Source organism: Ornithorhynchus anatinus, chromosome 8, assembly GCF_004115215.2.
Source record: "Ornithorhynchus anatinus isolate Pmale09 chromosome 8, mOrnAna1.pri.v4, whole genome shotgun sequence".
Lineage (NCBI taxonomy): Eukaryota > Metazoa > Chordata > Mammalia > Monotremata > Ornithorhynchidae > Ornithorhynchus > Ornithorhynchus anatinus.
Window position 1 is genome coordinate 1,868,358 of NC_041735.1, and position 12,769 is coordinate 1,881,126.

At 64.3% G+C, this 12,769-nt stretch overlaps 1 protein-coding gene across 1 annotated transcript in view; it reads right to left on the reverse strand.

The window, feature by feature from the left end:
• Nucleotides 1-814: 814 nt before the first annotated feature.
• Nucleotides 815-12,769, reverse strand: part of ZNF592 (zinc finger protein 592) — a 29,702-nt gene continuing 17,747 nt past the window's right edge. Inside the window, 12 exon segments of the mRNA XM_039912873.1 lie at nucleotides 815-906; nucleotides 3,496-3,694; nucleotides 4,863-4,926; nucleotides 5,942-6,083; nucleotides 6,086-6,275; nucleotides 7,414-7,549; nucleotides 7,908-8,020; nucleotides 8,669-8,861; nucleotides 8,863-8,927; nucleotides 9,026-9,185; nucleotides 10,128-10,304; nucleotides 11,576-11,754. Of these exon segments, the coding sequence (XP_039768807.1) occupies nucleotides 815-906; nucleotides 3,496-3,694; nucleotides 4,863-4,926; nucleotides 5,942-6,083; nucleotides 6,086-6,275; nucleotides 7,414-7,549; nucleotides 7,908-8,020; nucleotides 8,669-8,861; nucleotides 8,863-8,927; nucleotides 9,026-9,185; nucleotides 10,128-10,304; nucleotides 11,576-11,754 (1,710 nt within the window).

Genomic DNA, 12,769 nt, shown 5'->3' on the forward strand with positions numbered 1-12,769 from the left:
CAGAAACCCTCCAGTGGTTCAGCCAATAGCTGCAATGCAGCGTCTCCTGGCATTTCTCCAACTAAGCCTCTCTGGGCACAGAATGATCTCTGAGGTCACTCCCATACAGCATTATAAAGTCGCAGAGGCCCAGAGAAGTAAATACGAACCGGGAGAGACAGACAGCAAGAGGTTCGGGGAAGCTATTGTTAAACATTTCAAAGGTTCCTGCTAGCTTATTGTCATCGGCCTAATTTTGAAAAGATGTGACCACCCCAGCAATATGTTATTTGGGAGCCATCAGACTGTAAGCCCCTCGAGGGCAGAGAGTGGGTCTTTTTCCTCTACTGTAGTCTCCCAAGTGCTTAGAGTAGGTGCTCAGTAAATACTACGGAGCGGTCGATTCAAGTATAAACCATGAAACTGGAGGCTGGGGGAGGAGTGGGGAGCGGGCTGGAAGCTCGTCGTGGGCAGGGAATGCACCCGCCAACTCGGCCGTATCCTACTTTCATGGGAGAGTATGACACGTTAGAAGCAACATAGCCCAGTGGATAGAGCACGGGCCTGGGAGTCAGAAGGACCTGGGTCTAATCCCGGCTCCGCCACTTGTCTGCTAGGTGACCTTGTCACTTCACTTCCCTGTGCCTCGGGTACCTCATCTTTAAAATGGGGAGTAAGACTGTGAGCCCCATGTGGACAGGGACTGTGTCCAATCTGATAAGTTGCATCTACTCCAGTGCTCAGTATAGTGCCTGCACGTAATAAGTGCTCAAAAATACCGTTAAGCTTAGTACAGTGTTCAATAAGTACCGTTGATTGGTTCGAAGGGGTTGTCTCAGAAGTTGCCGTTTGGGTCACAAGCCTGAAGCACCGCCTGAATCTCTAACCGGAGAACGGCGACGGGTACAGCAAAGAGCGGTTTCCGCCCTGGGAAATAAGAGGGTGAGGGGATCCTGGCATCCATCCCTATCAATCATTTTTATTGAGCGCTTACTGTGTGCTGAGCATCGTACTAAGTGCTTGGGAGAGTACAATACCACAGAGTTGGGAGACACATTCCTTCCCCGCAAGGAGCTTCCAGTCTAGAGGACTAAGTCTAGCTTACAGTCCCGGCTGGCAGAGGGAACCCGAGAGAGAAGAGGCCTGGTGTCTGAAGGAAACGTCCAAGGCCGGGAAAGGGCCGACCCTCCCAGATGTGGCCGACGGGCTCGCATCGAGGAACGTTTCCTTCAAATCTGGGGTAGGACGAGCGGCCGACGGGACACTCGGCACGCAACAGCAGGTCGACGGGCTTGCATCATGGTTTATAAAAAGAATCGTCTGGGCCTGTTTCTGAGGGGTGGCCCCGTGAACATGTTTTGCGTCTGGTAATAGTAGATGTTTGTTATTCTGAAAGTGGCATCTGCGATCAGCTGATGTGGGGGCCGGAGGACCCTTCGCCGCGCTCCCCAAGGCAGGGCAGGGGCTACGGCCGGGAGGAGATGCGACGGATGCTCTCGGAGGTCCCGGGTTTCTGGGGAGCAGTGGGGCTTGGGGATGGGGGTTCCCCGCTTGGAAACTCAAGCCCACTTTCCCAAGCCGCCCGAGGTTCCGCTCTTTCCCTTGAATGGCCACAGCACTGTGGTGGGAGGGATTCCTTCTGCCCAGTTCCACCCCATCCCTCCCTTCCTCCGCCCCAGGGTGCGTCTGCCCCTGTCCCGCAAGCCTCCTGCCCCTCCTGTCACAGTAGCCAGAATGCTTAACCCTCTAGTAAGGGGGCGAGGGCAGACCCGCTTTGGGCAGAGGAAGGTCAGTCAGTCGTACTTACTGAGCACTTACTGTGTGCAGAGCACTGTACTAAGCACTTGAGAGAGTACAATACAATAGCCACATTCCCTGCCATGATGATCTTTACAGCTAGAGGGAAAGGGAGGGTTGGTGTGGAGCTGAGCCAAGGCCTTGGCTGGGCTCTGGCGAGGAGAGAGGGTTGCCGGGGGGCTGCTCTAACCAGAGAGCTTGGAGACTCAGGAATCAACGGAAGCGGAAGCCTGGAGGCCCGAGATACCTGAGCCCACCCTCGCCGGGAACCTCCTCAGGTCAGCCCTGCTGGAGAGGAGCTGGGGCACACCCAGGGTCTAGACGGGAGGGGTCCGACAGCCTGAACCAGCCGACCCTCCATTTAAATCTGTCCCGCTGAGGCCGTCCCCACCTCCCCACCTTCCCTTCCTTGGCTCCATTTCTCCCTCTCCTCAGACACACCAGACTCCACCCCGCCCGCGGCTGACACCACTACAGGTCTCCAAAATCCCCAGGTTCTGCCCCCATCCAGCTTGGTGGGCCAGTAGGTTCAACCGTAGGCCCGGGATTGGCCTGGGGCAATTAGTTCCTTTATGCCGCTGCCGGGGTTATCTGCTTGCCAGACTCCCATCCGCCAAGCAGTCTCCAGCATCAAACCCCTAATCGCAATCTCGTCTGTCTCTCCGTCGAACCTCTTGCCCACATCCTACCTCTGGCCTGGAAACACCTTGCCTCCTCGTATCGGACATGTAATTGCTCTCCCCATTCGGAACCTTATTCAAGCACATCTCTTCCAAGAAGTCTTCCCTAAGCCCTCCTCTCTTCTCCCACTCCCTTCTGGGCCGCTCTTATTTGGCTCCATCAATCCTCCCTCCCATCCCCACGGCACGTAGGTATATACCTGTCATTTATTATCTATTATTTATATTCATGCCCGTCTCCCCCTCTAGACTGTGAGCTCACTGTGGGCAGGAATAAGTCTGTTACATTGTACCCTCCCAAGCACTTAGTACAGTGCTTTGCACACGGTAAGAGCTCAATAAGTACGATTAATGAATGAATGCGTGAATCTTAGGAACCGGAACCGAGACTTGTCCCAGGGTTCCTGAGGCTGGATGGAACAGGACCCTCCCCACATCCCGCCATATTTATTTTACAAGACTCCAATCCCACAGTCCAGCCTGTGGCCTCAGCCTTCTCCACCCAAGGCATCGTGGAAGAAGACCCTAGTTTGAGTGTGTTCTCCCTGCCCTGGGGATGCAACACTCCTGCCCCCAAACTGTCCTCAAACCACTGTTCAGCTCTGCTGTCCGTCCTGACTCCGCTAGCTTCCTGTTTCTTCCCTCCCTCTCCCTGCTGCTCAGTGCCCACCCCTCTCCCTTAGAGAAGAGAACCAGCAATGGTGTTTTTTGGTATTTTTTAAAGCACTTGCTATGCATCAAGCACTGCTCTACGTGCTGGGGAAGATACAACGTAATCATGTCAGGACACAGCCCCTGCCTCAGACAGCGCTCACAACCTAAGTAGGAGGGGGCAACAGGTATTGAATCCTCATTTTACAGGTAGGCAACCGAGGCCCAGAGAAGTGAAAGCGACTTGCCCAGGGTCAACGCGACAGACAAGGGGCAGAGCCGGATCGGAACGCAGGTCCTGAGTCCCGGGCTGGTGCTCTAGCCACCAGGCCATGCAGCTTCTCCAGCGCCACCAGGAGTCTTTCCTATCGCCGGAGTCTCCCCACACCGATTCCCGGCCCCACTTCCCGAGCCTCTTCTATCCCTATCAGATGGAGCAGGCCGGAGAACCACTTGAGAGGGAGAAAGTTCTGAGGGGGGAGGCCGGAGGCTTCGGGGCAGGCGGCGGCTAGCAGCCCCGGCGGCGCCCGGAAGAGGAATGCGATGAGGGGAGCGAGGCAGGTCTCAGAGCGGGGAGGCGACAGCGCCTCGGATAATGCAGTAATTACACGGGGCTCAGACGATCACAATCTCCCTGCTGTCGCGCTAACCTTTCCAGCTACCGTTAGCATTTCCCCTGAAAACTGTGGCATTTGACAGGGGGAATAAAAGCGGATTTGCCTTCTAATCTGGAAAGGCCACGCGCCTTTATCTGATTTAATATTTAATAATTGATATTCAATCCTTCGGAGGAAAAGTCAGCGCTCAGAACGTGACCGGCACTCTCAAACAACTTGGAAGCCACACCCACCCTCCTCCCGCTTGCCAGCTCATAGTAATAATAATTATGGTATTTGCTAAGCACTTACTGTGTGCCAGGCACCGTACTAAGCGCGGGGGGTGGATACAGCAAATCAGGTGTCCCACCTGGTTGCTCAGAGTCTTCCAGCCGCACTTTACCAGCTGAGGTAACTGAGGCCCAGTGGAAGCGAAGTGACTTGCCCATGGTCACACAGCAGGACAATAATAATAACGATGGCATTTGTTAAGCGCTTACTAAGTGCAAAGCCACTATTCTCAGGGCTGCGAGGGAGGATAGAAGGTGATCGGGTTGTCCCCCGTGGGGCTCACAGACTTAATCCCCATTTTACAGATGAGGTAACTGAGGCACAGAGAGGTTAAGTGACTTGCCCCAAGTCACACAGCTGGGATTAGAACCCATGACCTTCCGACTCCCAGGCTAATGCCGCTTCTCAACCCCGCCCTGCCCGGCCCCCCAGTTCCCACTACCTGATCCAGGCTTCCAAATCCGGGAAGGCAGGTCCGCTCCCCCTTCCTCACAGCGCCGACCGCCCGAAGTCCTTCCCGTTCTGGGGGCGGGAGAGGGGAGGGGCAGAGCCCCGGCCAGGTGAGACCGAATAAGGCTTGGACCGCGGCCACGGGCGGGGCGGGCACCAGAGAACGAGGAGGGCACGGACCCCGAGGGATGGCAGCGCCGCCCTGAGCCTGCTGGGACTCCCGGGGCCGAACCCCGAGGGACGGCAAAGCCACCCCTCTGGGACGCCCGGGGCCGCGGGGACCAGCCCTGTCTCCCGGAGATCTCCCGAGGTCTCGGGTGCCCGGGTGCAGGCCCGGGATCCCGGCGGCCCGAGGGGCCGGGCCGTCCCCAGCCCGGGGTTAACCCGGCCGGCGGTGGGGGGGCGGGGACCGCCGGACAGGCTCCCGGGAGGGCTCGGCTCGGCCCCGGCCGGGGCCGAGGCGGAATGAGAGATCCGGCCGGCTGCGGCGTTGAAGGAAGCTTTTATTCAAAAGAGTCTCAAGTCGACACGAGCGCGGCCTGGGGAGGGGGCCGCCCCCCCGCCCCGCGGCGCCCTCTGGTGGCACGGTATCAAAAGTACAAAGATTCCAAAGAGTTCATATCAAAAACCCCGGGGGGGGGGGGGGGAGGGAGAGCGGCGGCGACCCCCTCACACCCATCGGAAGCCCCTGACCCCCCCGGGGACCCCAGCCCCACGGGGCCCGTTCGGGTTTCTGCAGTCACCCCCCGCCCCGTGGAGGTCGGGGGGTGGGAGGGAAGACAAGGGCCGGGGGGGGGGCGGGGAGCGGGGCAGGGGCGTCAAGGCGGCCACTACGACCGACCCTTCGGAACCATCCGTGGGGAGGAGGGGCCCGGGCAGATCCGGGGGCGGGGGGGGCGGAGGGGCGTCCCTCCCGCCCGCCTGCAGGCCAGCTGCTTCTCACAGACCCTGAGCCGGGGGCCGGAGCCGGGCGACGGGAGGGAACGGGCAGAGAGGGGCGGAGCGGGCCGAGGGTGCCCGCCGCGGGGAGGGGAGGCGGCGGGCCGGGAGGAAGCGTCCGGCCATAAATAGGAGGAGAAGACCGCGAGGCGGCGGGTGGCGGCCGCAGACCCGGAACGGCCCGGGCTCCGCTCGCCGGGCCGGGCGAGGGCGGGGAGGGGCGCGAGGGGCCACAGCCAGCCACACGCACACCACGGCCAGAGCTTTTATTTCCCGTCGACCTCGGGCGGTTACAGGCCGGTCCGGCCCCTCCCCTGCCCGGCCGCCCCGCCGAGCGTCCGGTCAGACCTGGGGCGGCGGAGACCGGCCCTCCTGGTCCCGAGTGGCCGGCGGCTGGCTCTGCGCGTCCGGCCCGCGGTCCTCGGGGCCCCCCGCCCCCTCCCCGCGAGGCTCCCCGTTCAGGTCCTCGTGTCCGTTCTCGCTCGTCTCCGCGGGGGGCTGCGGGGCCGGCTCTTCCTGCCGCCCCCTCCGGCCTCCTCCTCCCTCCTCCTCCTCCTCCTCCTCTTCTTCCTCCTCTTCTGCCCCCGCCCCTCCTCCTCCGCTTCTTCCTCCTGCTCTTCCGCCGGGTCTCTCACCTTGTGCACGATGAAGAGGTGCCGGTTGAGGGAGCCGGCCGACGTGTAGCAGAGGCCGCAGAGCGGCACTGGGCCGCGGAGCTGCCCGTCCGGTGCTGAGGTATGTGGGCCTGGAACTCGGGCCCCGAGTCCGTGGCGAAGCTGCACTTCGCACACTGGAAGAGGGCCTGGAGTCTTTTGGGGGCGGGGCTGGCCTCTCCGTTGGTCGGGCCCGGGCCTTCCCCGCCCGCGCCGGCTGCTCTCTTCAGACCTCTCATCTGCAAGGCAGGGCGGCCCGGTTGGCGACCGGTGGTGGGAGAAGGGAGGGGAGAGGGGGACCGGGCCTCTCACCTCCCTCGGGCCCCCGGGTTGGCCTCCGGGCCAGTCACCCTCCAGTCCCCAGCCCTGCTCAGCAGGCCCACCCGAGCCCCCCACGCTCCCCACCTCAGAGAAGCTCCCGACCCCAGGAAACGTCCACGAATGGTTGCGCTGAGCTCCCCTCGGATGCAACGCACGTGGCCTAGAGGATAGAGGCCCGGGCCTGGGGGTCGGGAGGGTCATGGGTTCGAATCCCGGCTCCGCCACTTGTTTGCCACGCGACCTCGGGCAAGTCACTCTGCCTCTCTGAACCTCGGTTCCCTCATCTGCAAAATGGGGACTAAGAGTGTGAGCCCTGTGCGGGACAGGGACTGTGTCCAACCCAATTACCTTGTACCGGCCCCGGTGCTTAGAACAGTGGCTGGGACACAGTAAGCGCTTAACGACTACCGTAATTATCATCACCGGGCACGAGGAAGTTCAACGGAAGCGTAAGGAACATTCCCTATCTTCAAGGAAACTTCGGTCTCTGGGCGGGTCGGCGGGGAGCGCAAGGGAGGGTGGGCCGGGTACGAGGCCCTCTACGCCCGCCCTCCTCACCCACCCCCACGACCCGGGCCCAAGCTGAAGCGGTGGGAGGCCCCGGGGTCCGGCTGCGGGGGTGAAGCCGCTGTTCCCCCACATCCACCTGGGTGGAATCCCACCTCGCCCAGCTGGGTGTCCAAAGAGAGTGCCGAGAGTTCCCCAGCAGGGCTGAAAAGACTCTAAATCCGGGGTTCCTGCCCCGTTAGCTTTCCGAAGCAACCCCTGCTCCCAAAACGCCCCCGACCAAACCCACGACGAGTAACGGGCTCATCTGCCCACAACGCTACCCGAACCCAAGCACGACAGCCAGCCCGTCCTCGTTCTTCAGGGGTCGGCTGCCCGGGGGCTCCTGGGATCCAGAGTCCCGACGCACGCAGCCATGCGGGCCCCGCGACTGCTCGAGGCCCACGTCTCCCGCCGGGGTCCGCCCTCTGAGGCCCGGACCCGTGCGCGCCTCCCCCACTCCTCCCGGCCCGCCCATTCCCCGGCCCGGATGGAGCCGGGCGGCCTCACCTGGGCAGGGTCCCCTCTCCGGAGCCGCGGCCTTGGACGCCTGGCTCCAGTCGGGGCTCTTGATGCGTGCATAAGGCTGATGTGGCTCTCCAGCAGGGGAAGCTGGGGGAAGGTGGGCCGCTCCTCGGGGCAGTACCTGCGGGGAGACGGCGCCGTCGGAGGGAGATCCCGCGGCACGGGGAGGGGAAGGCGGACGGGGAAGCTCCTCTGTCGGGCCGGTGGCCCCCAAACCAGAGGAAACGTTTTGGAAGGGGATGGGTGGATGGGGATCTGGACGGAGCCCCAAGCCCCCCAACCGGATCCTGCTGTGCTTCCTGGGATACGGTCCCAGACTGGCTGAGCGAAGGGCAGGAGCGGGTGGGCGGGGAAACAGAGAGGAGGTGCCTTCGGCCTCACTTGCCCCGATGGTCACCCTAGTCCAGCCTCCCCCGGAGCCAAAGCCGCCCTGGTCCCGCGGGACCCCACCCCGGGGGGCCGCCGGGCCGGGCGCTCACCAGCAGGTGTAGACCTTCTTGGCTGTGTCGTGGTTGTTGCGGACGTGTCTGCGCAGGGTGACGGAGGTGTGGAAGGAGAGCTCGCATTCACGGCACGGGTAACGCTTCAGGACCTGAGTGGAGCAGAGCGGCGGGGCCGGCGTCAGAGCCCGGGGAGACGGGGTGGGGGCAGGAGCCGATTCCGGGGAGACGGGGAGGGGACTGGGGCAGAGTCTGAGGGAGACGAGGCGGGGGGGGCTGGGCTCAGAGGAGATGGAGGGGGGCGGGGGCAGATTCCGGAGAGCCTGGGCGGGGGCAGGGGCAGATTCCAGAGAGGTGGGGCAGGGGCAGACGCCGGGGAGCTGGAGAGGGGACGGGACTCCGGAGAGACGGGGCCGGCGGCAGAGGCAGATTCCCGAAGGACGGGGGTAGGGGCAGACTCCGGGGAGATGGGGCAGCATCAAAACCTCGGCCCAGGACAGGGTCTCCCCGGACCTCACGGAGGCAGGAGCCCATCCCCTCTGGGGACGGTCCAAAACCTCTCCGTGGGGGCCCCGTTGCCGGGCGCGACCCTGACCGTAAGCTCCTTGTGGGCCGGGACCGTGCCTACCCAACTCCGTATGCACCGTACTCTCCCAAGCGCTCGGCACAGTGCCCGGCGCTCAATAATCACTCGATAAACACCAGCGACTGGCTCTGGGTCTCCCCGCCTCGTGCGCGCGAGGGGGTAAGGGAGCATCCCGCGTCTGACCGCGGCGCCCCCGGTCGGCCCCCGCCCTCACCCGGCCGTGGCTCTTCTTCACGTGGGACACGTAGCTCTCCCGATCAGGGAGCCACTCCCGGCACTCCCGGCAGGTCCAGCCCACGCTCTTCCTCCTGGGCCGGGGCCTCTGCCCCGTGCCGGACCTCCGCGCCACGCTCGGCGGGGGCCGTCCCTGACGGGCAGGGCCGGCGGCGGGCGGCTCCTGGGGCCGGAGGGCGTCTCGGCCGCGACTGGAGGCCCGACAGCTCGTCCACGTTGCGCGGGACGCCGTGCACGCTCTGGAGGAGAGGAGAAGAGAGGGGGGTCAGGGGCTGGGGCGGCGGCCCGGGGGCCCTTCCCGCCGCGGGCCCGGCCCCCGCCCCCCCGGGGCGTCCACCTTGACGTGCTGCATGAGCAGCTGCTTCTGCATGTAGACCAGCTGGCACTCGGGGCACTTGAAGACGCCCACCAGCAGCTTGCTCTGGTTCTGGTAGAAGTGCTGCTGCACTAGTTTCTTCTTGTTGAAGACGGTCTCGCAGGAGCACTTGTAGATCAGCCTGAGGACAACCAGAGGCTGGGAGGGGGCCTGGGGGCCGGCGCGGGCCCACCGCCGGCCCCAGGGCGACGGTGGGGAGAGGTTGCCGGGTGGAGGGGGGGGTGGGACCAAGGTTCTGCTGTCAACTCTGCACCTCCATTCTATTTATCTAGACGATGTCGTCTTGTTTTGTTTTGTTCTGTTTCGCTCTGCCTCCGTCTCCCCCGTTTAGACTGTGAGCCCGTCACCGGGCGGGGATGGTCTCTATCTGTTGCCGAACTGTCCATTCAAGCGCTCAGTACGGCGCATTGCACATAGTAAGCGCTCAATAAATACTACTGAATGGACGAACGAATGCACCTACTACACACGAGCACTGGGGTCGGTAACCAGGGACTCCGATCGAACAAGGTCCCCGTCCCCTTGGGGGTTCAGAGTCTGAGGAGGAGGAGGGAGAGAGGGTTTCCCATTTTCCGGATGTGGAAACTGAGGCCCAGAGAGATTAAATCGTTTGCCTGAGGGGACAAAGCATCCGGGGCAGACTTGAGATGATAATAATTAATAATAATAATAACATCTGTAGCGTTTGTTAACCATTTACTACGTGCCAGGCACTGTACTAAATGCCGGGGAAGATTCAGATTAATGGGGTTGGGCACAGTAGTCCCCGCCCCACACTGGCCTTATAATCTCAATCCCCATTTTACAGATGAGGGAAATGAGGCCCAGAGAAGTTAAGGGACTTTCCCAAGGTTGCAGAGCAGTCAAGTGCCAGGCAGGAACCAGAACTCAGGTCCTTCTGACTCCCAGGTCTGTGCTCCCTCCACGCTGCTTCTCAATCGCAGGTCTCACGACGGCCAGCATCGGGTTCATACCACTAGACCACCCCGTCTCTCCCGGACCCTCCTCGGTGGCCAGCGTTCATCTCCTCCCGCCCCCGCCTCCGCCCCGGGGTGGCACTTACTGAGAGGCCTTGTGCGGCTGGCTGGGGTGCTGGCTGGCGCTGTGGGCGGCCGTGCTGCTGGCGGACTTGAAGGCCATGGGGCAGAACGCGCACTTGTGGAAGACCTGACAGTGTCGCTCGTGGATGTGCCCCTTCAGCAGGGCGAGGGACGTGAAGACGGAGCCACAGTGGATGCACCTGGCGGGGAGGGTGGGACCGGTGAGAGGACACCATAGAGCCCACCCCGGGGGCAACGCCTTTTGGGGGCCAAACTTTCTCCCCCAGCGGGGCGGCTCGGCCTGGCGGCCCAGCACCTCTTCTCTCGCTATCTCCGCTCGGCGGGGCGGCGGCGGCGGGGGTGGTGAGAACGCCGGCTTCAGGAGGCTCCACCGCCATAAAGCCATCGGTCCCAGCCAGACACCAAATTCCTGGGATTCCGGGTCCTCCAGGCCGGGCCGGAGGGGCCGGGCCAGGGGGCCCGGCGACGGCCTCGCGGGGGCCTCTCCCTCATTCCTGGGCTCAGTCGCCGTCCACCAGCACTAACTCTCCGACCGTCCCTGGGGCCACTCCGGTGCCCGGCCGCTCCTGGCCTCCGTGAAACAAACCCAACGTCCGCCATAGCTGCCCCTCCCTCCTGCCGACTACCGGGCTCTGACCTGGAGACCTGACCCCCCCAGCCGCCCCCCGGCCAATTCACTACTCCTGAGGCCCCTTCTCTCTGCGCCGCCCGGCACAGTGAACAAAGAGGAGGGAAAAGGAGGGCGGACGGTCCAGAGAGGGGGGACGGGCAGAGGTCTACTCTCTGGGAGCGAACCCTGAGGTGACTGGTCCGAAGAGGGGGAAAGGGGCAGAGGTCTACGGTCCGGAAGCGGTCCCCGAGGCAGATGGTCCGCAGCGGGGGACGAGCAGAGGTCTACGCCCTGGGAGCGGGCGGTCCCTGAGGCGGCCGGTCAGGACATGGGGGATGGGCAGAGATCTACTGCTCCGGCCCTGTGGCCTCCACCCTCCCTGCCTTTCTCGGCCGGCCGGCCTGGGGCCCCGACCCACCACAGAAGGGGAGAGACAGCGGGGAGGGAGATGGAGGGGGAAGAGGGCGGGACCCTGAATCCGGCTCCTGAGTCCCGGGGGCCCTCGCTCCCCGCCCCCGTCCTGCCCCCACCCCGCCACCCACCCCCAGCCGAGCCAGTGGCCCTCACCCGGTCTTCCCCTGGCCTCTGGACGGACACCACCGTTCCTGGAAAGAAACTCCACCCGCCTCCGGAGAAACCCCGGGAGCCTCCCTCGTCTGCCACGGGTCCCTCAGCCTTGTTCCTGCCACTCCACGAGACCGACACGAAACGAGTCTCCCCGACCCTCCGGCCCAGGCTCCTCGTGCCCCTCCGATCCCGGGCCCGATCCTTCTCCGCCCCAACGCGATGACCGGAGGCTGGGGGCGGAGAGGGAGAGGGAGCGCGCCCGGTAGCGCTCACCTGAAGCCCACTTTGCGGGCATAGTGCAGACAGTTCTCCTTGACGTGGGTCTGGAAGTAGGCGGAGCGGCACAGCACCCCGCACTCGGGGCAGCAGTAGGGGGACTTGTGGGTGTGGATCCGCTGGTGGGCGCAGAAGCTGCACTGGTTGGGCAGCATCATCTGGCACACCTGGCAGGTCTGGGGAGAAGGAGGGCGCGGCCGAAGGCGCCCGGGACCTCAGGCGCCGCAGACCGGAACCAGCCGCCGGCCCGCCGGCCGTCCTCCCTCCTCCCCGGTTCCCCCCTCGGCTCGGGACTCCTCCTCGCCCTCCCCGTCGCCCCCACGGGGGCTCGGGGCCCAAGCAGAACCCCGGACACCCCTCCCGGGGATTCCCAGTGGTCTTGCTTCCCTTGGCCCAGGGAGTCAAGTTCCCAGAGCCACCACCCCAGTCCGTAGGATCCTCCCCAAACCCCCAACACCAGAAGCTCCCCCCAAGGCCAAGGGGCTGCTCAGCCCCGCCCCTGGGAAGCTAGAGAATGCAATTCACCCTGCACTCCCAAAGCCCTGCCTCCCTACCTGGGCACCTCCCCACCGTGCCCAACCCCACGGGCCCGGAAACGGCAGGGCCCGGAACTCCTCACAGCTGCTCCCACTCCCCACCACGGGACATCCCGCCTGCCTGCAGCGGGGGCAGAGGGAGGGGACGACAGGGGCCCTGTTCTTCCTCAAGCCCGGACCGCGGGACGGGTCCCTTTCCCCCCCTCTCCCCGTTCTGCTCGGCCCTCTCCCCGTTTCCGAGGCCTGCCGGAGAGCGGGGACGGGCGGGGCGGGGGTGGTGATCTGCATCGGCCACGGGGGCAGAACTCTGTGCTCCGGCTGCAGGCCGGGGAAGCGCCAGAGGCCCCCCCCCCCCCGGCCCCCGGGGCTCAGGGGAGCTCGGACCGGGGGGCCGCTTCCTGCCGGGCGGCGGGGCAGGCGGACTCCAGGAAGCTGGGAGGGGCCCAGGGGACTTCCCACGTGGCCCGGTACCGGGCTGTGCCCTCTCAAGGCCCCAGGCGAGGGCGGGCAGGGAGGCGGGGACCGGGAGGCCCTCCCAGAGGACACGAGGGGCAGGTCGGCAGCCGTCCCGGAGGGGCCGAGGCCTGGGGCTCCACGGGCAGTGGGAAACGTGGAAGGGGAGGAGCCGAAGAGAGAAGCCGGAGCTCACATTTCC